Source organism: Aythya ferina (assembly GCF_964211825.1).
Source record: "Aythya ferina genome assembly, chromosome: 5".
In the NCBI taxonomy this organism is placed as follows: Eukaryota; Metazoa; Chordata; class Aves; order Anseriformes; family Anatidae; genus Aythya; species Aythya ferina.
In genome coordinates this window covers 40,496,862-40,518,547 of record NC_140301.1, presented here as the reverse complement: position 1 = coordinate 40,518,547, position 21,686 = coordinate 40,496,862, and the positions used below count along the sequence as shown (strand labels likewise).

General features: G+C 41.4%; 1 protein-coding gene across 1 annotated transcript; it reads right to left on the bottom strand.

The window, feature by feature from the left end:
- Positions 1–4,095: 4,095 nt before the first annotated feature.
- CLEC14A (C-type lectin domain containing 14A) lies at positions 4,096–6,853 on the bottom strand (the record flags this gene model as incomplete). The annotated part of the gene is made up of 2 exons (XM_084520308.1): positions 4,096–6,020; positions 6,731–6,853. The coding sequence occupies 2 exons, from the start codon at positions 6,851–6,853 to the stop codon at positions 4,530–4,532; spliced, it is 1,614 nt and encodes a 537-aa protein (XP_084376434.1). The 3' UTR covers positions 4,096–4,529.
- Between the last annotated feature and the right edge of the window lie 14,833 nt (positions 6,854–21,686).

The window sequence follows — 21,686 nt, the reverse complement described above, 5'->3', positions numbered from 1 at the left end:
CCCCCATCCTTCTGCCTCAATCTTGCAATGTGGAAGGATTGGCAGGTGGCAGGAGTGACAGGACACTATAATTATAGGAGCACCATCATGTCTCTGCCTTCTCTGCCTCCACTGCTGCTTTCAGCTACCTCACCTATAGTAACATGGTCCTTCAGTCCTTCAAATCTACAATACAAAAAAAGGAAAAGAAGGCTTGCTGGATTCCCCCACTCACATTCATGTCTTCCAGTGCCAGAGCTCTACAGCTCCAGAGGGGAAAGGCAGGCTAAATATTGGAGGAAGAAGGAAAGGCATGAAGTTTAACCTAGTTTAAAGCACCAGGAGAGTGGTTACTGTTGCTGCCTCAAGTTGGTTATATATCTGTTAAACGCATGAACCACCACTCTATAGCCTTTATAAATATCCACATCCTGTAGCAATTTAAAATATATTTTTCTAGAAGGAATTTAACATGTATCAGTGATTAAGCTTCATGTGATAAATGAGGAAAGATAATGAGATTTGAAAATATGAAAAATATTAAGTGATGGGAAATCATGCTGGGGAAACACAGAATCCATTCATTTTGAAATCTTCTTTTCTTCTTTAAGCTTTACTGCACTCAAAAAAAAAAAAAAAAAAAAAAAAGAGGAAAGTTCTCAGAATGTTTGAATTTTGCCTACATCCACTTCTAGCTTTCACTTTAGTCCCATATCACACTTAATCAAGCAGTAGTATAAGACATTATTTTTAAAATTGGGAAAGTTAAAATTTTATTTCTGATTATCTGATGATTACAAACCATTAAAAAAAAAAAACACATTATATACTCATGAATAAAATGTGCAGCCAACAAATGATGTGCCTATTAGTCAGACTATCTTTGGAGAAATTAAGGAAATCTAAACACTAGACTTAATACTTGGCAGCAGGTCACACTTTTTGGACCACTGGGATACATGAGAGGTTTGGACTTTCCTACCCCTTGCAGAAATCAGCATTTTAAAATGTGAACTCATAGACTTGTGTCCACTATTTTGTTAGCATTATTTTGTTACACTCAGTCCCCTAGGGAATTTACAATTTAAACAAACCACCAAAAAGAGCAAGTAAAAGTACTAGACCACTTAAAATTCCCCATACAAATCTAAAACTCACAGATACAATGTTTATAATGACTTATGTAGCTTTAATATGGGGGTGAAAAGATGTTTTTCCAGCACCAGAAAAATAAATAAATAAATAAATAAATAAAATATAATATGCTTAAATAATATAAATAAAGTATTTTGACGTGAAAGGAGTAGTATGTAACATGAGGGACCAGGTCAAGATTTGTCTCCATCTCTGCTCTGTTTTGGAAAAATATTTACATTTGATTATGTGTTTTATATACTTTGTTAAATAAGAATTAAAAGAAAGTTGCATCCAATTTCATAACTAGACATTTTAATATAAGTGTTGTTATGGTTATCTGTACTCACTATGACCTTATTCTCCTCATATGGATGTAAATAGGAAACCCCCGCAATGAATCTGCCTAGCATAAAACTGATTCATCACTGTGATATGAGTCAATGGTACATGATACAAGCCAGCTTTGGTTTCCTACTAAAGAAAGACACCATTAAAGTTGAGAGTGGAAAGTAAAATGATTTATCCTTTCTCCCAGACCCTCTACTTCTTGGTCTGAACCATTACAGAAAAGGAAGAGAAATTTGTACTCTGCCAGCTCAGGCATTTCAAATGCATTGAGGTGTCAACCAAATCCAAATGCTATTGGCTTTATATTCTCTTGGCTGCAAAAAGAAGGTAAAGCAGCCCACAGAGAGAAAACAGGAATCTGTAGTATGAAAAAACAATAGTGGCTATGGTGAAATTATGACCATCTAGCTTTGAAGAGATGCAAGGCTGTGAGCTTGTTTTTAGAAAAGTGACTTGCACAGCTAGAGACCTAGCTTTGCTGATTTTTCTGATTTAATTTTAGATCTGTGTTTTATGGTCATTTAAATCCAAGTAGGCTCCCTAGGCTGTCTTTTCAGCTGATGTAGAGAAATGGTACTTTTAGGATGCAATTCATTGGTCCTGTTTTCAGCTTCTATTCTAAAATGAGATTAATTGTTATCTTCATGTACATATTTCTCTCCATTAGAAGAGTAGGTGAGTCTAGACGAAAATAATGCAAAATAATCTCCTTTCAACTGAGTCAAATTACAGACCAGGGAAAACAACAGAATCCTTGTGTTGCCCTTTAGACATGTGTCTAAAAGGATGATCTAATGCTTAATCCTGAACCTCAAGTGTAAGAAAAAGAATTCTGAAATCCATATCTGATTCCACGGGAAGCCAATGCAAAGAACGAAATAAAAATAATATGATGAGATAGGCAAGTGGTTTGTAAGAGCATGAACTTGTGCATTTTAAATGAGAGGACTGAGTCAAATCCTGAGGGGAAAAAAAAAAAAAAAAGTAGTAACAGGCATATAAGTCAGCACTTAGATATGTGCTTGATAAGACTCCTGAAACAGAGAATCAGAGTATTTCTAGAGCTTAGAAAAATGTACCTGAGCAGTCATACCATCCAATTAGGAGTTCCACTATCTGATATGTGGGAAAAAGGGAAAGCATAGAAATAATAGCTTGGGGAGGCTCTCACTCATCTTAGTTTCACTGCTACTCGCTTATGGAGCCCTTTGTAGAAGCATGGAGGACACTGTGCCCTGGAACAGATTACTTACAGTGATGGTAACAGAAACAGTATTAAGAGGAAAGGCATTAGTGGCTTAGTCATTTTCCGTATCTGTGCACATTGCAATGTAGAATCAACCTCTTACTGAAGCTGAAAAACGCTTGCCTTCTGTAACACAAATGTCAGATAAACAGATTAGAAAAGTATGCAAATTGTGAGATAGCTTTGTACTGACTAGTATTCTGACCAAGCTGCATTTAATTCCTGTCATAATAAAGTAGAATTTATAGCTATAGACAGCCTAATGGTTAACAGATGTCTGGGATACCCTTAAGAAAAGCAAAAGGCTGTCTCCCAGAAGGCTACAGGCTATCATCATTAAAACAAGAGAGAGGGAAAAACAAACACGCTATGTCAAACTTTATCCTTAGCAGAAGTTTATACCAGATAAATCATAAAGTCTTTGCTTGCAGGAAAAATAGTCAATAATACGCTTTATTGTTTGAAACAGAGTTTTCCAAATTCAAAAGGAAAGTCACAAAATGAAAGAAGTCAAAGGGTCAGGTCAGGTCTGAAGGGAGGAAGAGAAGAAAGAAGAGGAAAAAAAAAAGGAAAGGAAAGGAAAGGAAAGGAAAGGAAAGGAAAGGAAAGGAAAGGAAAGGAAAGGAAAGGAAAGGAAAGGAAAGGAAAGGAAAGGAAAGGAAAGGAAAGGAAAGGAAAGGAAAGGAAAGGAAAGGAAAGGAAAGGAAAGGAAAGGAAAGGAAAGGAAAGGAAAGGAAAGGAAAGGAAAGGAAAGGAAAGGAAAGGAAAGGAAAGGAAAGGAAAGGAAAGGAAGCTTAGAAAAAAAAAAAAAAAAAAAAAAAAACAAAAAACATTCAACTTTAACGTACTCTTAAAGGAAGAAAATATTTCCCTCCCTTCCATGCACCCCAAAAGGCTTAGATGAGCTCCTGTGTCTTACTGCACTCAGAAAACCTTGAATCAATATTTAGCATTACCACTTTAATTGAAAATCAATGCTAACAATAGGTAGTGAGCATCATCACTCTGAGCTGCACTGAAAGTGAGTGGAGTGGTCAGGAGGAAAGCTGCTTTATGGGAAATTCCAAAGGGAAATCACAGAGGAAGTGTTTACCTCGATTAGAAAGGGGCACAAAGGGTGAATCCTTCTTTCCTTGCTCTCAAGGGACTCCGTGGAAAACAAGATTTCAGAAAAGAGTGGGATTCGAATGTAGTGGACCCATGTTAACCCGTCTCACAGTGTGAGAAGTGTGCAGGAACCTTGTGTGATTGCAAGGGATCCCAAAGCTGCAAGCAGAAACCAAGTTTCGTACCGACACACCCTAGGAGCAAAGCTGTAACTGGAAAATTTGTTGTTCTGCTACAATAAAAATGAATATTGTATGAAGTTACAACCAGAGCAGCGATTTAGGCTTTAAATAATCCTTTATTCTTTCCATCAGCTGAAATATAAAACTGAAACCCCATTAATCTCCCCTTTCCTTAGCAACTTTGTGACCTTCAAGGTACAGAAATGCTCTTTGTTTGTAAGACTATCAGTCTGAAAGAGTATGGGTCACGGTTTCCTCCAAAATTACGACGGTTCACATCTCCAAACGTCCCAGCAATGAGCACAAAAAGGAGAGCCTCCGGTCGAGGAACGACGTCTAAATCTCAAGGCACGAGCGGTCCAAAGCGTCCACTTCTCAGCTGCTCCCACCAAGGCCCCCGGGAAAGTTTTTATGGGTAAAAGGGAAACCCGCAGACGGCTGCGGCTGCCGGTGAGAGGTGATTTTGGAGGCTGTGGGTGGCGTGGGGCAGGGACCGGCAGGCGCAGGACAGGGGTCTGTGCCCGCCGCCCCTACTCGCCGCCCGCTGCCCCTCGCGGCTCCGCGCCGCCCGCCTCCGCCTTGCTGCCGCCCGCCGCCGGCTCCTTGTCCCCTCCGTCCTCCGGCTTCTTGTTGAAACACACCTTGAAGACCCCCAGGACGGTCATGACCAGGATCACCAGCACCACCACCGCCACCGCCACCAGGATGAAGACGTAGTTGGAGGATGAGGAGTAGGCGGAGGACGAGGTGGAGGAAGGCGGCGGGGCTGCCGGCTGCCCCCGGCCGGCGGGCGGCGTGACGGGCGGCCCCGGGGAGCCGCCGGGGCCCGGTGTGGAGGGACGGCCGCCGCCCGCAGCTGTGGGGGCCGCCCCCGGGTCCGCACAGGGCGCCCCGTCCGGGCCGCCCGGGGCACAGTCACAGGCGAGGCCGCCGCTGGCATCGCGGCACTCGGCGGCCGGGGCGCACTGCCCGGTGCCGGGCCGCAGGTAGCCAAAGGGGCAGGGGCAGACGGGCTCGTCCGTGCCCTTCCAAGCGAAGCCGCCGGGCTGGGGCTGGCAGGAGAGCAGCACCTCGCCGCCGCGGCACGCCACGGAGAGCACGGTGCCCGGCGGGCTGAAGCCGGGGGCGGCGCTGTGCTCGGCGAAGGGCAGGCGGTAGTCGAGGCCGAGGGCGGCGGCGGGGCGCAGGTCGGGGCAGGCGCCCTCGTCCTCGTACCTGCAGGCGTAGCCCAGGCTCTGCCGCTGGCACTTCTGCTCCTGCCAGCCCCAGTCCCGGTCGGTCGTGGCGGCCGCAGCCAGGCGCAGCCCGGCGCAGCGGGCGGAGATGCAGCTCCGCACGGGCTCCTTCACCCAGCGGCCGAGCGCCGCCGGCACCTCCCGCGGGGCCGCCCCGTCGACGGAGCCCTCCCAGGAGAAGCCGCGGAGCGGCTGCTCCCCGTCGGTGCAGGCGGACACGTTCCTCTTCAGCCCGAGCCAGAAGAGCCCGGGCCCCGCCGCCACCTCCGCCAGCAGCGCCAGCAGCAGCTGCAGCTCCGGCTCGCTGCCCACCCAGGCCAGGTGGCCCCGTCGGCGGCCGCAGGCGCTCCGAGCCTCGCCGTACGAGGCGTTGGCGAGGTGGGCGCTGAAGCAGGCGCCGGCCTCCTGGCAGCGGACGGCGGTGGGCGGCTGGGGCCGCCCCAGGGCGCAGGCAGCGGCCAGGAGCAGGCAGCAGGGCCCTGCCCGCCTCATCGTCGCCGAGGGGCGAGGGCTGCCCCGGCGGCTGTGGCGGAGCTCGGCTCGGCCCGGCTCGGCTTGGCCCACCCAGCGCCCACGGCCCTCCCCCGGGGGCCGCCGGAGGAAGCGTGTCAAGAGCCGGGCTTGACCTCGGCATCCTCCGTTTGTTGGCGGGCAGCGAGGAAGCGTTGGCCCGGCCCCGGCTGGCGGGGCTCCAGCGGCGGCGGGGAGAGGGTGGAAAAGTCCCGGTGCCCGCCCTGGCTCCGAGAGGGACAGCGAGGCCCGGAGGCCCAGCGGCGGCGGCCGTGCCTTCAAAGCTGAGGGGACGAGGGTTAGGTGAAGCAGGGCAGCCCCGACGAACCCAAAACATCAGGCAAACACTCGCCAGAACTGATTGCACACTCATGTTTTGAGAAAGTTGGCCTGAACGCATTTAGAGGTGTCTGCGCCAATGTCCAGTGGGTTGTTTTTAAGTGAGCTTAAGTGAGCTGCCGCAACTGTTCTTCCACCGGCAGTTTGCATGCTGCTTCATGTTCATACTCCATACTGTGGTACCGCTCTACCATTACCTCACATGAACGTTCAGGTGCATCAGAATCTCATTCCCAGGCATTTTATGTGGCATAAAACCAATACATACATGTGCATTTCATTTTCCAGCTTTCACTCCAGAAGAACCCATGTTGATGTTTTTAGTTTAGCAAGTGTGATGCAATACAGATTCCTAGAGTCTGAATACTCAGAAAAAGCAAATAAATTAGCAGGAAAAATGAAAAAGTGTCATTTATATGGAGTCATTTTTAAAAAGTGAGGTTCATCAGTAGCTTCTGTTTCTGGAGGAGTGACTTCTACAGTCTTGGACTGAGGCTCCACATGGATTCAGTCCTGAACAAAGTCCCCTCCCTGCTCAAGCATGCTAGTAGGCTCTGTGTCTCTACAGCCCATTCTTAAGAATTTAATTTCTTCCCAGGTGGAATAAATGTGAATGATAAGCCTGATTCAACTAGTTTGAGACTGACCTGCATGGATCTCGTTGACTCTAGGCCCGCACTTATTCTCTCTGGCTTCGTCAAAGAAGGAGTTGAAAGACCAGCATACAGACATACAATGTGATGAAGCTCAGAAGCGCTGTATATTTTCATATTTTCTAAATATACTAAATATTTGGCAAATTTTACAAGCTTTCCAGCAGGAAACTGTCGTGACAAACTGTTTTAGAGGCAGTGTCCTCATGAAGCCCAGTAGCTTCTGCTGCTACCAATGCAATGTCAGAACTGCAGTAAGCCATACAGAAGAAAAATCAAAAGCTTAGATTCAGGCTGTTCCACTTGCCCCAGACCCTGTGTCCTGAATCAAAAATGAATGCAGGAAGCACACAGTGGTCTCTATTCACAAAATCTCTCTTTTCATTTTTTAAATTTTCAACAAGAAGATGAGGGGCAAAGGGGCAAAAAACCATCTATTATCAGTTCTGTAAAAAATACATCCATGGTATCCAGTATGTAGCTCCATGGTATATCTACCATGGTAGATATGTTAGCTCCTGTGTATATCTACCCAGGGAGATGTTAATGCTTAAGAGACAATGCTAGCAATTCCTTGTTTTGTCTGTCTTCTTCCTGAATACTTCATGACATGAAACTGCAGCTAGGTGCAAGGTGCTTTTAACCTCCATTTTCTGCCCATATTTTGGATAGCCTTTGCATTCTTATTTTCAAGGTGAGCACAGAGAATAAAAAAGAAAAAAAGAGAAAAAAATAATAAAAAAATAAAAATAAAAATAAAAATAAAAATAAAAATAAAAATAAAAATATATATGTCCTAGCTTCCTTTGTTCCATTTGGTCAATTCTCAATAATTAACAAGATTTTCTTTTTATTTTAAAATAAAGTAGACTTTCAAAAGTTCTTTATGTCTTTTCAAGTAGAATGATTTAAATACCTTTTTGAGATCTATAGAAAATACAATAATTAAGTCTGTCCCCAAAATATGTATCTATTAGTTACTTAATTTTTACTTTGGGCAAACGTTGCTAATTGCTTTTACAGTCCTGCTAGACACTCACATATATAGAAATTCTGTTTAGCACAACTGTAAGAGTTAGCAAAGCAGCATTTCAAAATACATGAAATAGAAAAACTGGATTAGGGCTAAACTGAATTCACATGTTCATAACTGTGTTTAAGCAGACTATTACATTCAGTTTGTATTTTTTTTTTCTCATACTATTCAGCAGAACTGAAACTAGGTCAAATATTGCCTATATTCTTACAATTATTATATTTCAAGAGCACAAACTGCTTAAGTAAAAATAGTTACATTAAATTTACTATATACAGCTGGGAGTGTAATTAAATTTGGGTGGCAGTAGACTTAGTTTTATAGAAAGCAGGTTTTTATAACCAAACAATAACCTGTTGATTGAATTCTAGAGGAAATTAGAAATTTGATTAATCAAGACATATAGATGATGGTGCCACCAAAGTGTTTCAAGAGCTCTGCTGCCTGCTGGAGCTGTTGCCCCACACTCACTCCTCTCCACAGTGCACCAGGGCATAGGTGCCCAGCCACATGTCCGTGTGGGTGAGCACAGGGTGATCCCTGCAGTCTGCCAGTGCTCCCAGCTGCGGAGATGCAGCACAGTTTGCATCTGGAAACTGTTAACATCTCATATTCAGATCGCTAATTCTTCACTGGATCCAGCCTTGAACATACACAAACTAAATGGACCATTCCTCTGGTCCAGTGATGGCTCTTGATGATGCACAAAGGCTACAATTCTAGAAATACCTGTCAACTTGGTATCTTGAGCTAAATATAGTTGATGATAGGTTTGGGAGAGGAGAGTTTGTTATATTGGAGGCCATAAGTTATATTTACTGCTGCCATCTTGCTCAGGACTGCTGACAAGGCTTTGCCTAATACGCACCTGTAATCCTACATCTTCATCTCTTTTCTCTTTCAAAATGGAGCTAATGTATTGCAGCTGAATAGAAACAAACCTTTATAAACATGATGAATAAAATAGAAGGAACAAAATAGTTCCCTGTTGTGCTTCAGACCTCAGGCCGTGTCCCCAGAGAGGAAAATGCAATTCAGTCTCTAAAAACATTTGCTCCCTTGCTTCTCTTTTCCACTGTCAGCAAGGGCACGATGTGACCTGTTTGTGATGGCCTGTCCACCAGATAATTGGCAGGTACTACCCTCTCATTTCACACAGGCCATGAGTTTAATTTCCTAGGCTACATTTGAACCAGCCATTTAGAAATAACAGGTTATCCACCAGTGCCCTGGGCAGTCCTGTCTCATCAGAGGAATTCATACCAAACAGAAACAGCAAACACTACATGCCGATGCCAAAGGCTTTAAGCAGCAGGGAATAGAGATGGGAGCTGTTTGTCTGCTGGATCTGCTTGTATTCCTGCAGCTGCACCCAAGAGTCCTGCAAAATATTTTAAAAATACCAGGTCTACTAGATCTCCAGACAGCAGCTCTCCCTCTGGTTTTCAATGTTCTTTTGGTTCCATTTTAGGCAAATAAGAAAACACCCTTTCATTAAGTGCCTTCGTAGGGCTTTTCCTGAAGAATTCCTTTCTTTAATGAGAGGATTAGCTGCTCACACACCAGTCAACGTGTGAGGCAGTTAAAATTCTATATATAAAGAAGACTTTACTGTGTGAATGGGACTGCTTTGTAACCAATTGATGTCTAAGTCCTAATGTAGCTGTTTTGCTCAATAGTAAAAGCTTTATTTAGCTATAGTTGTTTCTTAGACTCCTGCCTGTAAGATCTGAGCTTCTGAAGATAACAATGGCTTCCTTTAATTGCAATTTTACTGAGAGCAATTAGTTATTTTGTTTCATTGTGTGACCATGTCTGCCTTATAATAATAGGTATGCTTTGATTAAAGAGTAATGAGCAAATTAATAAAACTAATAAAACTAGGTTTTTTGTTTGTTTGTTTATGGTGGATTATTTCTTGCATTTTTACATGGTAAATTAAAACTATTCTTTTTGTGAGTAACCAGAAAATATGTCAGCCATATTCAGGCACATGCTTTACAACTGCTAGGGCTTAAGGGGATACGTTTTCATTGCAAGTAGGATTGCAAAGAGGTATAGTATCCTTTTTTTACTAAGAACTGCATTTTGCTTTGCCAAAGTAGAGGAGATGGATGGTGCAGTAACAGATCTGCCTGGCTGTGAAGGGGACAAGTAAAGTGATTGCATTACACTATGATGTGTTTGTTAGGAGTAAAGTAGCTCAACTGGCTGTTGACATTTCCGATAACCAAAGGGGATACAGGAAAATGTCTGGAAAATGTTGTTTGCCCTTTTTGCCACAAACCTGCAAATTGTATCTAAAGGCAGAAGCAGCTTTTATTTAGTCTAAGGGGTTGCATTGTCCCTGTGAACTTGTTCCTTCTCCTTCATCCCAACGAACATCCTAACTGGATCCACACATCTTTCTGTTGAATTTACTGTGATCAAAGTCAAAACATATTCCCCGTCTTTCAGTGCTTTGCCAAGAGATAGGTAATAATTTAAATATCCTATTGGAAAGAGGTATTTTGAACAAGTGAGAATCATGGTTGTTTGACGTACCTCCAATATTATCCTCCCTCTCTCACTCAGTGCTTCATGAAATTGATAACTGTGTTTAAGAAGTGGTTGACCAAATAATAAGACAGCCTTACATTTCACATTGAAGCGGTGTTTAAGCAAAATTTTCTCACAATACATTATATTCTTTAAGAAAATGCCTAAGTTAAAAAAACAGATACTCTTGAAGTCAGTGAGAACTGTCTCATTTCATCAGTGTGCCAAGATTTCTCATGAATTTCACTGCATTCAGTTAAGTAACTTGCAACAGGGAGTAAAACTGCCAGGTGAAATCTGGTGTGCCTTTCTTTTTTATCCTATTTCTACAACTTCCACGACCATAAGAATTTAATTATTCATCTCTAAAAAGGGCTATACAGATAACAAGGTTCACTTATACAGTTTGGAAAAGATAACCCAGCAGGGGTCATGCGAGTTCCTGTCTACTGTAATAACAATTTCCAGTGACATTATCACGTAGCTAAGAGACTTTAAAAAAAAAAAAAGTAATGATGTTTAACTGCTGTTATGAGCACAGTGATATATGTGTTACACTGATGATGTGGAAATAAAATTTAACTAATCTTGATCTTATGAAGTGGCATTTAATAGATGGAATGTGTTGACAAAAACAAACAAACAAACAAAAGATGTGACTGTAGTGTTACCCAATATGCATATGTTGCCCTTAAAGCCTGTTTTAGTTTTGATGTTCATGTTTCTATTACAAATTATGCAAGAAAATAATGTATACTGTTAACACTTCCATGAGTTATTAAAAAAAATCCAATACTGTATTTAGCTAGGGGAAATGAACTCCAGAACTCTCAAATTAAACACTTTAAATCTTTTCCAAAAATACCGTAGTCTATAAATATTTTTTATTCTCACTCTAGCCTTCCTTTTGTTGACTGGATAATTCAAACTCATTCTGTCCCAATCTCCAAAGACTTCAGATCTGCTATGTTATGTAGAAGTGTCCGGTTGCCCCTTTTGAGGTTCATATTGAGCACACAGTGATGTGAGGGGGGGCCACAGGAACTGCAAAGAGGGTATAACCATATTTCTAGTTTGTGGCTAACAGTGTCATAACTACTAACAGCACTGAGATGGGTGATGGCATGAACAACTTTCCATGCATCATTTTCTCTGTACCTTGAATAACAGCCAGCAGAGGCCAGGGCTTTGATTTGATGTTCTAGTGGTTCACATGAAGTGTCTACATGCTGCAAAATCCGTTTCAATTTCAATTGATTCAAGATTTCAATTGTGTTCATGTGTGTGTACATGTATTTAAATGTTTGTATGTAAAATTTGCATATAAATATATATGAAAATAAAGACAGTTTAAGTACTTGTGATTTCAAGGAGTTGTTTTAAGTGTAAACTGGTATTAAATTTGTCATTTTTGTCTTCATAACTCTATAAGGAGTTTAAAAGAGGGGGGAAGGAATGTAAATATTACTCCTGTCATTAATCTCATAATGTTTGACACCACCTCTGTGATACCCAAGCAGTGTGGTGTTAAAATAAGGCTGAGAGTATAGTGAAGGGTTAAGTTGAAGGAATGGGGAGCTGTTGCACAGAATAAAATGAGTAGGCATGATAAAAATAGAGAATAGGGAAGGAATCAAAAGAAAAGACGGTAGATTTAATATCGCTCATTAGTGTGGAAGCACTAGGAAAAGCAGAGGGAGCCAAGGGGCCGTATCCCTGCATGTGTGCTGGTACATGAAATGGTGGTGACCTTAGGCATGTTTGCACAGCTGGGCAGCCCCCAGAGCAGTCTGATTCCAGGCAATGTAGCGCAGTCAACACGTGGTCAAGATAAGAACGACAGATAAAATAAAAGATAGTTACCCTGTAAGGACTGCGTACAGTTCCTCAACCATATTCCTATAGGCAGCTGTGGGAGACACACTATGGACCGAGGGGTCTTCAAAGCCTTAAAACAATTTTGTGGCTCAAAGGCAATCCTCAAAAAGCATTATTGTCAGAATGAGCTTGACACCTTCTTTATGCCATTTCCCTTCTGGTCCATAGGGATGTTATCAGCAGGCTTTTTAAGTCATAGGTTTCAAAGGTCTGGGAAAATATGTGCAGTTCTGATTTCCTCACATCCTATTAAAAAAAAAAAAAAAAAAAAAAAAAAAGTGAAGAATGAGCTATTAACTCAAATTCACCTATATCCTATTATAGGTTTCTAATCTTCTAACAAGTTTTACCAAGCTAAAAACATTTTGTAAAATTAATGATTTTTCATTTGAAGTGAAAAAGCCCATACTTTTAGTATCTTCTCGTAGAACTGCAATTATCTAACAGGCTTTTGGGACTTGCAGATTATTTGGAATGAGACAAACTTTCCTAGGGAAATAAAGTAAAATAGAAGGAAATCTAGTAGTAAAGAGGTGATTTCACTTCCTGGCATTTTGCCTAGACTGACCATTTAAGAGAGAGTCTTGAACTATTTGCTTGAAAATGGGCAAGGAATACAAGTTAGTAAGAATAAATTCAAGAGAGAGCAGCTGTGAGATGGAGAGGCAGCAGATGCTTGTCTACACAAGCAGTTAATTCAGAATGAAAAAAAATAAAAGGAAGGAAGAGTATTCTGAGCCTAGTGAATTAATTGTTGTGGAGGTCATAAGAGGTAAGAGTGCCTTTTATAGAAATATCTGTTGCCATTCGTTTTGTGAGACTGGACAGCCTAAAAGGTTTTAGTTCACTTTACTGATGCATTTTCCCCCTTTCCCTTTATAAATAACCCCCTTTCTTGAAGCATTTCCTTCTCCAGAAGGTCAGATGTCTCAAATGTACCTCATTGTTTGCTTGCAAAAGATAGAAGCAGAGACTTTAAATTACTTGTGTACTATAGAAGGAGATTTCAGAAGATCTTGCTGTACAGCATGATGTTGGGGTTGGTTTTGTTTTGTTTTGTTTTTCCCATTTATAAAGACAAGAAGTGCTGTTCTTTGTACTTGTATTTCAAATATGTGCAGGGATACTTATTCTTGCTGTCTTAAACGGCTCTATGCTCATAAAATGGTACCTAGGATCTTGAAATTTTATGTTACATAAAAATCACAAGGAAGTTATTGTTATACTCTGGAAGGAGTGAATTTTGAAAAGAGATAAGCTCAAGAAACAAAATTGGCATTTGCCCATGGAGTTTCCATGCTCCAGGATGTGGAGTGTTCAGAACTGGGGCGTTAGTCCATGTCTAGTTAAAGCAGAAAAATTAAAATTATACTTTAAGTAAGGAAGTGTTTACTTGCCAGAAATGTCTAATGTCTAAGTGATGGATGGGTCATGGCTGTATTTCTTTCATGCTGCAGTTAAGATCCTAGCAGTAGTGACAGTCTTTCTCAATTTAAATTAAATAAATAAAACATCTCTGTTATGATATTATGAGAATGTTGTTTTCAAAAAAAACCTTTTAACAGTTAAGGTCTATAAATGCTGGAAACCAAAGACCAACTGTTTCCACAAAGAATAAAACAAGCTTCTGCTTAGCAAACCCAGTTCAGAAGACACAGTCACATATTCCATACATAGAATCATAGAATCATTAAGGTTGGAAAAGACCTTCACGATCATCTAGTCCAACCAGCCCTCTACCAACAATGTCACCCACTAAACCATGTCCCTAAGCACCAGGCCCAGTCTTTCCTTAAACATCCCCAGGGACAGTGACTCCAACACCTCCCTGGGCAACCCCTTCCAATGCCTGACTACTCTTTCTGAGAAGTAATGTCTCCTAATTTCCAACCTAAACCTCTCCTAGCACAACGTGAGGCCATTTCCTCGAGTCCTATCAGTTATCTGGGAGAAGAGGATAACCCCCAGCTCCCCACACCTTCTTTTCAGGTAGCTGCAGAGAGCAATAAGGTCTCCCCTGAGCCTCCTCTTCTCCAGATTAAACAACCCCAGTTACCTCAGCTGCTCCTCACAGGATTTGTGTTCCAGACCCTTCACCACCTTCGTAGCCCTTCTCTAGACACGTTCCAGAGCCTTGATGTCCTTCCTGTAGTGAGGGGCCCAAAGCTGAACAAAGTATTTGAGGTGCAGCCTCACCAGAGCAGAGTACAGGGGTCAATCACCTCCCTGCTCCTGCTGGCTACACTATTTCTGATACAAGCCAGGATGCCATTGGCCTTCTTGGCAACCTGGGCACGGTGCTGGCTGGGTTCAGGTGAGCATCAATCAGCACCCCCAGATCCTTTTCCTCTGCACAGCTTTCCAGCCACTCTGCCCCAGGCCTGTAGCACTGCATGGGGTTGTTGTGGCCAAGGAGCAGGACCCAGCACTTAGCCATGTTGAACCTCATCCCATTGGCCTCTGCCCATCAATCCAACCTGTCCAGGTCCCTCTGCCTACCCTCCAGCAGATTGACATTTCCCCCCAACTTGATGTTGTCTGAAAACTTACTGAGGGTACACTCAATTCTCTCATCCAAGTCATCAATAGAGATAATAAAGAGAATGGGCCCCAACACCAACCCCTGGGGAACACCACTGGTGACCAGTCGCCAGCTGGACTTCACTCCATTCACTACTACACTCTGGGCATGACCAGCCAGACAGTTTTTAACCCAGCAAAGCATGCACCTGTCCAAGCCATTGGCTGCCAGCTTCTCCAGGAGAACATTAACAGCTATGTACCCACAAAGTAGACTTGGTCTTGCAATTTTCATCCACAAGCATGTTTTTTTTGTTATGATTATTGTAATGTTATTTTTGTGTGTGTAGGTTGTGTTACAGGCCATGGATTCCTTTTATTTTCACAGGTCCTGTGAAAATATCTTCAAATTTAACTAATATTAACATCACAGAGCAGCAGACAACATGCAACAATCATGAATCTCCAGTAGAACTAGGTATACTGGCTTCCACCTGAGTGTATAGCCAATCCATTGGGTTGTGTGCTGGTGTGTGTGTGTGTGTAAAAGCAGCAGTGCACATGCACAACCTGCAGATCCAGACTCTTTTGTCCATGTATGAACATTTGTTATTATTTGTCCCCTATTTTTCTGGGCATCATTGAGAAAAATACATAACCTATTCATATGATAAAATAAAGTCCTACCTATTGTTTAGCTGAAAACAAAACAAAACAAAACAAAAAAAAAAAACAACAACAACAACAAAAACAAACAAACAAACAAACAAAATATATATATATAACCATATTTAAAATAAATCGTGAATAGTAACCTATGAGAACAAACAGTAGCCTCACTTCCTGGCTTCATTTAGAGTAATGCCAGCCACAGGCTGTCCTTGAAGATTGTTTATGTGCATGGGATTTCCCTAAAGGGAGGGTCTGTCATCACTGCTCTGCTAGTTTCAGACTTCAGCCACCATATACTTTGTCAAATGTTGTGTGGTACAAAAGCCCAGTCACAGCAATTTGTTCCTCAGCCTTCATCAACTGTAGTGTAAGGCGGGGGAGAGGTTAGAAACTGCAGTTTATTTTAGCCAGTGATGAACACTATGGGCAGACCAAATTCCCTGGGTGGTGTGCTCATTATCAGTAACACTTTTTGAGGTAAGGCAAACAGTAGCATTGAGGGAAGCATGCTGTCCCTCTAGCTGCCCATTACTGAGGCTGACAGCCTGCAATCCAGCTGCAACACTTGGCACTTGGTTCAAAGGGCCTTAGTTTAATATTAGTTGAATAGGATGGGTCAATAAGAGGTTAGAGACAATTGAATATTAATAAATAATAAAGGAATGAGAGCTACAAATGTTTGACCCATTCCTGCTGATCTGATATCGATCTTAACTGGAAAAGAAATGTCAAACCGTTCCCCACCCAGAGGTCTAGAAATGATTCTGATGTCTGTCAGTAAAAGATAAGGATCAGGCCAGTAATAAATTAGCAGAGTGACAGGGAATAAAGCATAAACAAACTAAGAACAATAGTTACTGTGTGTCATCTACAAATACCATGTGCTTATTTGATAAAGCACATCCTGCTTATGTCTGCTTCTGCTCCAGTGTGGGCATGCCATAGAGACTTGTCCTGGGTAGGGAGGTTGGACACCAGGAGACTGCTTAGTGATAAGGTTGCAGGTTCTTGGAACTGCAACTGTGGCAACATGGAGGGAAGATTGGAGGCAATGGGTTTGCTCTACACAGACTTTCCATCCCATTCCTTTCCATTCTGACTGTGTAGTGTCAGTCCTGCATATTTTACCCTGAGAGCACCCAAATGTATCTATGTAGGACTTTAGGCATCAATCTATCATTTCCAGTTCAAGAGTGGATCTTCAAAATCCCCACTGTGCTGTGATTAGCCATCCAGAGACAATTCCCCTACACTCCCCTTTTCCTACCTGTAAAGCAATCTACATTTTTCCCACTAGACCCCCATGTACACCTTGACATCAAATTTAAGAACCTTCCCTCCTGTATTATTCTTATCCTCTGATCACAGGTCAATCGAACAGCCAGTCACACCACTGCATGAAGTCTTGCACAGAATGCAGTCAGATGGCACACCAGGGAAGTCCTGTAGCCTGAACACTACAGTATTTTTCACAACGAAGCAGAGCTGTGCTGCAGTGATTATTTCTGTATTTTAAATCCAGTGGTAACATTTTTTTTTTTCAGAAGAGACTGATACAGAAACCTACGTAAGATTGCTTCATCTTTTCCAGAAGCATGAGGTTTTTGCTTCATATCCCTGCTCCACAATCTGACAGAGGAAGGATTTGAACTTATATATCTGACATTCAAGTAAGCATATTAATCACTAAGCTGTCTTTTTTTCTTTTCTTTTTCTTTATTTTCTTTCTTTTTTTTTTTTTTTTTAATATTTTTTTTAAGGTAGACTGACTACATATCGCTTTCCTGATTTACTGGAAGTATACTAACTGGGGATTTGGTCTCAGCAAAACTCCTTTCCTTCATACTTCCAGACAGAAAGCCCTTAAGTATGTCTCCATCCTCAGCTGAGTTAGGAACATAGTGCATTTGACAGATTGTTCCTTTGAAGTCAATCCTAAACTGAGATCTGTCTGCTATATTCAGATTGCTTTACAAAGGAAAGAGCTCTCACCAAAACATCTAGAGAAACAGTGCTTTTTGCTGAAATGTTCTGTGTTTGCCTCTTGCCACTTCAGAATCAGGATGGCAATATTTGCTGCTGTAAAGCCAGTGAGAATCATTCCCTTTTAAATGTATTGGTTTTAGTCTTAGCTGATCTTTGCACCAATGTATGAAAAAGGGATTTTTAATTCTTTACAGTTTAAATATTAAAAAAAAAAAAAGGGGGGGGGGGGGAAGAGGAGGAGAAAAAATCTCAGTAATTCCCCCAGACTTTATATTTCATTTTAATAAAATTTAGGGCAATGAATACACTTAATCTCAGCTAAAATCTCAACATTATATTTTAATAAAGATGCTGAAATAATTATGACTTCAAGTTACTGCTCACAATTGGTAGCATTTCCAGGGGAAACAGGAAGGGGGCTGGGTCAGTATTTTTAATTTAGCCAATTCTTTGGTGGAAGACAGACAAGGGAGACAGCCAGAAGAGATAAAGCTTCCAGTTCTGAATCCCCCCTGCCAGAATAGCCATATTAATCACTACAGAGAGAATTTATCATGTCCTTCTGACACTGTAAAGATTAGCTTCCTGGTTTAATTATAATTGGTTGTACAACATACACAATATATATATATATATAATTTTTTCTAATGTGGGGGGAATTTCCCATGCTTATGAAAAAAGTCTGAAAGAGACACTGTTTTCTCCCAGGCAAATAAGTAAAACAAGATTAAGAAATCTTAGAATAATTTAAATTACTTTTTTTTTTATGTTAAGCAAGTGTTACATGAATCATCTTTCCTTGAAAAGTAGGCTTTATATAGACCTACAGCTTTAGACTTTAAGTTTAAACTTGTATAATCACACGTATTAACTGCATGTGTATATGCAATGCCAGTTCAAAGATGTACTTAAATACATTCATTGCTGATACACTGGATTTATGGCAACTGGATGAGAGGACCATGAAACCTTGCTCTCATAGTTCCCAGAGGGCCTGAACTGCCTCTACTGTTCAGTAGTCTTGTATGCTTGTCACCATTAAGGTTCCTCCTAATTTATTTGTCTGTGTGTGACAAATGACCTCTTGAATACAAATGTGGGACTTGCAGCCTTAGATCGCATGGGCCCAGTAATGGGACAAGAAAACAAATGTCTGTAAGACCTTTATGTGCTTTTGGCATTCTGAGTCTCACTCAGTCTGTGGTATAGCTTTCTATAGATTCATGGCATCTTTACATCATGTTATGAAGTAAGAAAAAGTTATTTTGCAGTGTAAAATGTGTTCCAGGCCAGGGAAGCATAGCTGCATCACTGGCTAAGACCTCTTATACAAAAGGAGCAGACTGAAAATGGACCTTCCCGATCCCCCCAATCCACCCTTAATTTTGAAATCTGCCACACTCAAGGGAGGGCAGAGGAGTGAGGGGAGGTAGGAGAACGGCACGGGGACCGCTGGGAATCATTCCTTATGTGGCCAAGAGCAGTTGTGCACCTCCTGCTCGGGAGGAGAAGCCTCAGGGGAGGAACCCTGCCAGGCTGGACCTCTCCCTGTGCTCCAGGCCTGGATAGAAGACATGGAGAGGGCAGATGGAGGTGGGTTGCGTCTCATCTTCCCCATCCTGGTTTGTGTGTCTGCAAGCTAAGGCATTTGCATATGGATTTATGGGAAGCCTGAATGTGTGTTGGCCTGAAATGTTACCGCCCTCCATGCACAGCCTCTCCTTTCCCAACTGCCCAAGGGCAATAACATCAGAGGGAGGGCCAGGACAAATCAAGGGGTTCTGGTCATTCCCCTGGTGCACCCAGACATTTCATCTCTTTCCTTTCTTGGGCATTGCATTGTTAAATGAACACTGTACCTGGTGGTGTGTATAACCATGCCCAGCATGTGCTGCTCACTTCTGTGGCTCCTCTGCGAGACACAGTGACCCCCTCAGGAGGTGGAAGTGCCATGCCATGCCTGTGTCAAGCTGCAACATGTAATGTTGCAAACATCCTCAAAAGTCATACGCATTTGCAGGAATAAAACCCAATTGCTCCTGTGCTGACAGAAAGTAAATTCAAAAGTGTGGGTAAAATGGCATCATTTTTGTACCTCAGTAGGAACAACAAATTTTTTGCAGCCGTCTCCCATATTTTCTAAGGTGACCTATTTGACTCCAACTTGTACTTCTCAGTGTGTTTTATAGATTACCCCTAGTGCACATAAACAATAGATTCCCTGCCTGAATGCACAAGGTCTCCCTGCATGGAATTTGTGCCATTTAAAACAACTTTCCGTGCCTGAAAAACAGCGAAAGAGGCTGAGTGAGCAGGGATCATGGCAAAACTGTGAAAGATGTGCTTGAAAGCTGATCTAAAGTGGTCTACCCAAGTGTATGCACAAAAGAACAACTGTGCACAAATGTGCATACTTGGAAAACAAAATCCTTACTTCCATTTATAGCAGTGTGAATTTTTCCACTAGTTTTGGAAAGGCTAGAATACCATTTAAAGCATATCAGAAAGCAAAAATTAATAGTTTCTGGAGAAGACATTGAAAAGGGAATGTCAAAAAAATTTTTCTTAGAAAGGAGAAAACAGCATTTCAATTTTAGAAGAATGCATTAAAAAAATCTATTTCAGTCTAACATTGTCTTGTTACTATAGAGAGCAGAAGTGAAAAATGGCTATTATCCAGTAAAGAAGTAGGTTACTGAAATTACTGGGGAATTAGTATTTCAGCATGTCCAAGACTAATTCTGATTTCTGCTTTTAAGATAAAAAGATTTGATATAGAATTGTAGCATGATATTATATTTCCTATAGTTTATAAGCAGGTGTAGATTATAAGCATTAAAAACAAAAAAAAAAAGTACACGATCTGGTGGGAGGCTGGTAGAGATTATTGATGATAGGACATGACTCTCCTCCGCTTCTTTGTCCTTAACACATTGATTTTTAAGTTGAATAGTCTCAAGTTGTCACTCCTATGTCTAGGCAAGGAGTCCAGATTAATTCTCATTCCTGCAATCATCTGCTTGATAATGGCTAAAGACTTGTTGACCGTGGGGTAACATGCAGTGTTGTACAAGTTTTGCAGAAGAAGCAAGCAGCTATTTTTCCAGCACTATCTGCCTGCCACATAGCTTCAAAAGGAAAGTATAAAAAAAGGAGACAGGCAAAAACTGAATTTATTGTCTTGATTTTATATGGATAAGTCCCAGGCAGCACTGAAAAGCAATGAAATCAAGCACAAAGAAAGGTTCGTCGTATAAGCTGTTTATTTTGTTCTTTGTTTGCAATTCTTGTGAATACAAAATTGAAACACTAAGCAGCTGTCACCTCCTGTTTGTGCCTTAGAACAAAAGCCCTACAAAACCTAGAGTTTTGCATGGTTCTCTAACAAAACCATAATTCAAGGCTGTCCTTATCTGAACAAAACTTACTCTTTTCCCAAAATACTGTAGCAAAGTAGGCAAATTCTACTTCCAGGCTTTCTGTTGGCTTTGTAGATCAGGTATACTGATAACACTATATCTCCTCTTTCTGTATCACAGTCTGAAATCCCTAACAAAATCCTCCTGGGCAAACATCAGCATTCTCCTTGAAAAACAAATTCTATAGCAACAATGTTATCCATTTTTCATTCTATTTATTGTTTCATTTTTAATTTTTAAAAATACTTTAAAATAATCTTGACAAAGACTGTGAATAACACATTAGCATTGATATTTGGGAATAAAATCCCTGAATAAGTAGAGAAGGATCCTGGCATCCTCATTTTATTTCTGAATTTATCCTAAAGAATACTGCAGGGTGGTACACAAACAAAAACAAGAAAATGTTTAACTTTAACTGATATCTATTTCTTGTACTAACTAAAAAAATAAACTAGTTGGCTCAGTTGAAGTGAATAATTAAGTGAGTGCAAGTGTATGGTTAAACTTTTGGGGAAATTCTTTTGCTGATTTGATTATTATGGAGCAGGAGAAAGATGAGGGAGATAACTTGGAGGTCTTTGAAGGCACTGGTCTGGGAGAACTGAGGCTGCTGCACTGTCTTTGAGGGGTCAAACAGAAAGCCACAGCGTGTCTTCTATGCTTAGAAAACATGCCAAAGAGTCAGTCTAGGAAAATCCATTGCTTTAGCATTATGAGGTCAAAAGATGCTTAAGAGGAAATATTATGGTTGCACTTAAACACAGCCATCTGGGAAGTGTACATCTAGAAAATGTTTGTGAAGTCTTTGACTAGTAGAAATCCTTTTCAACAGGTCTTTGTAAGCTGTGTTCTTTGAATTCAATGTCCTGAAGGTATCTAATAGGGTCTGAAGAAAAAA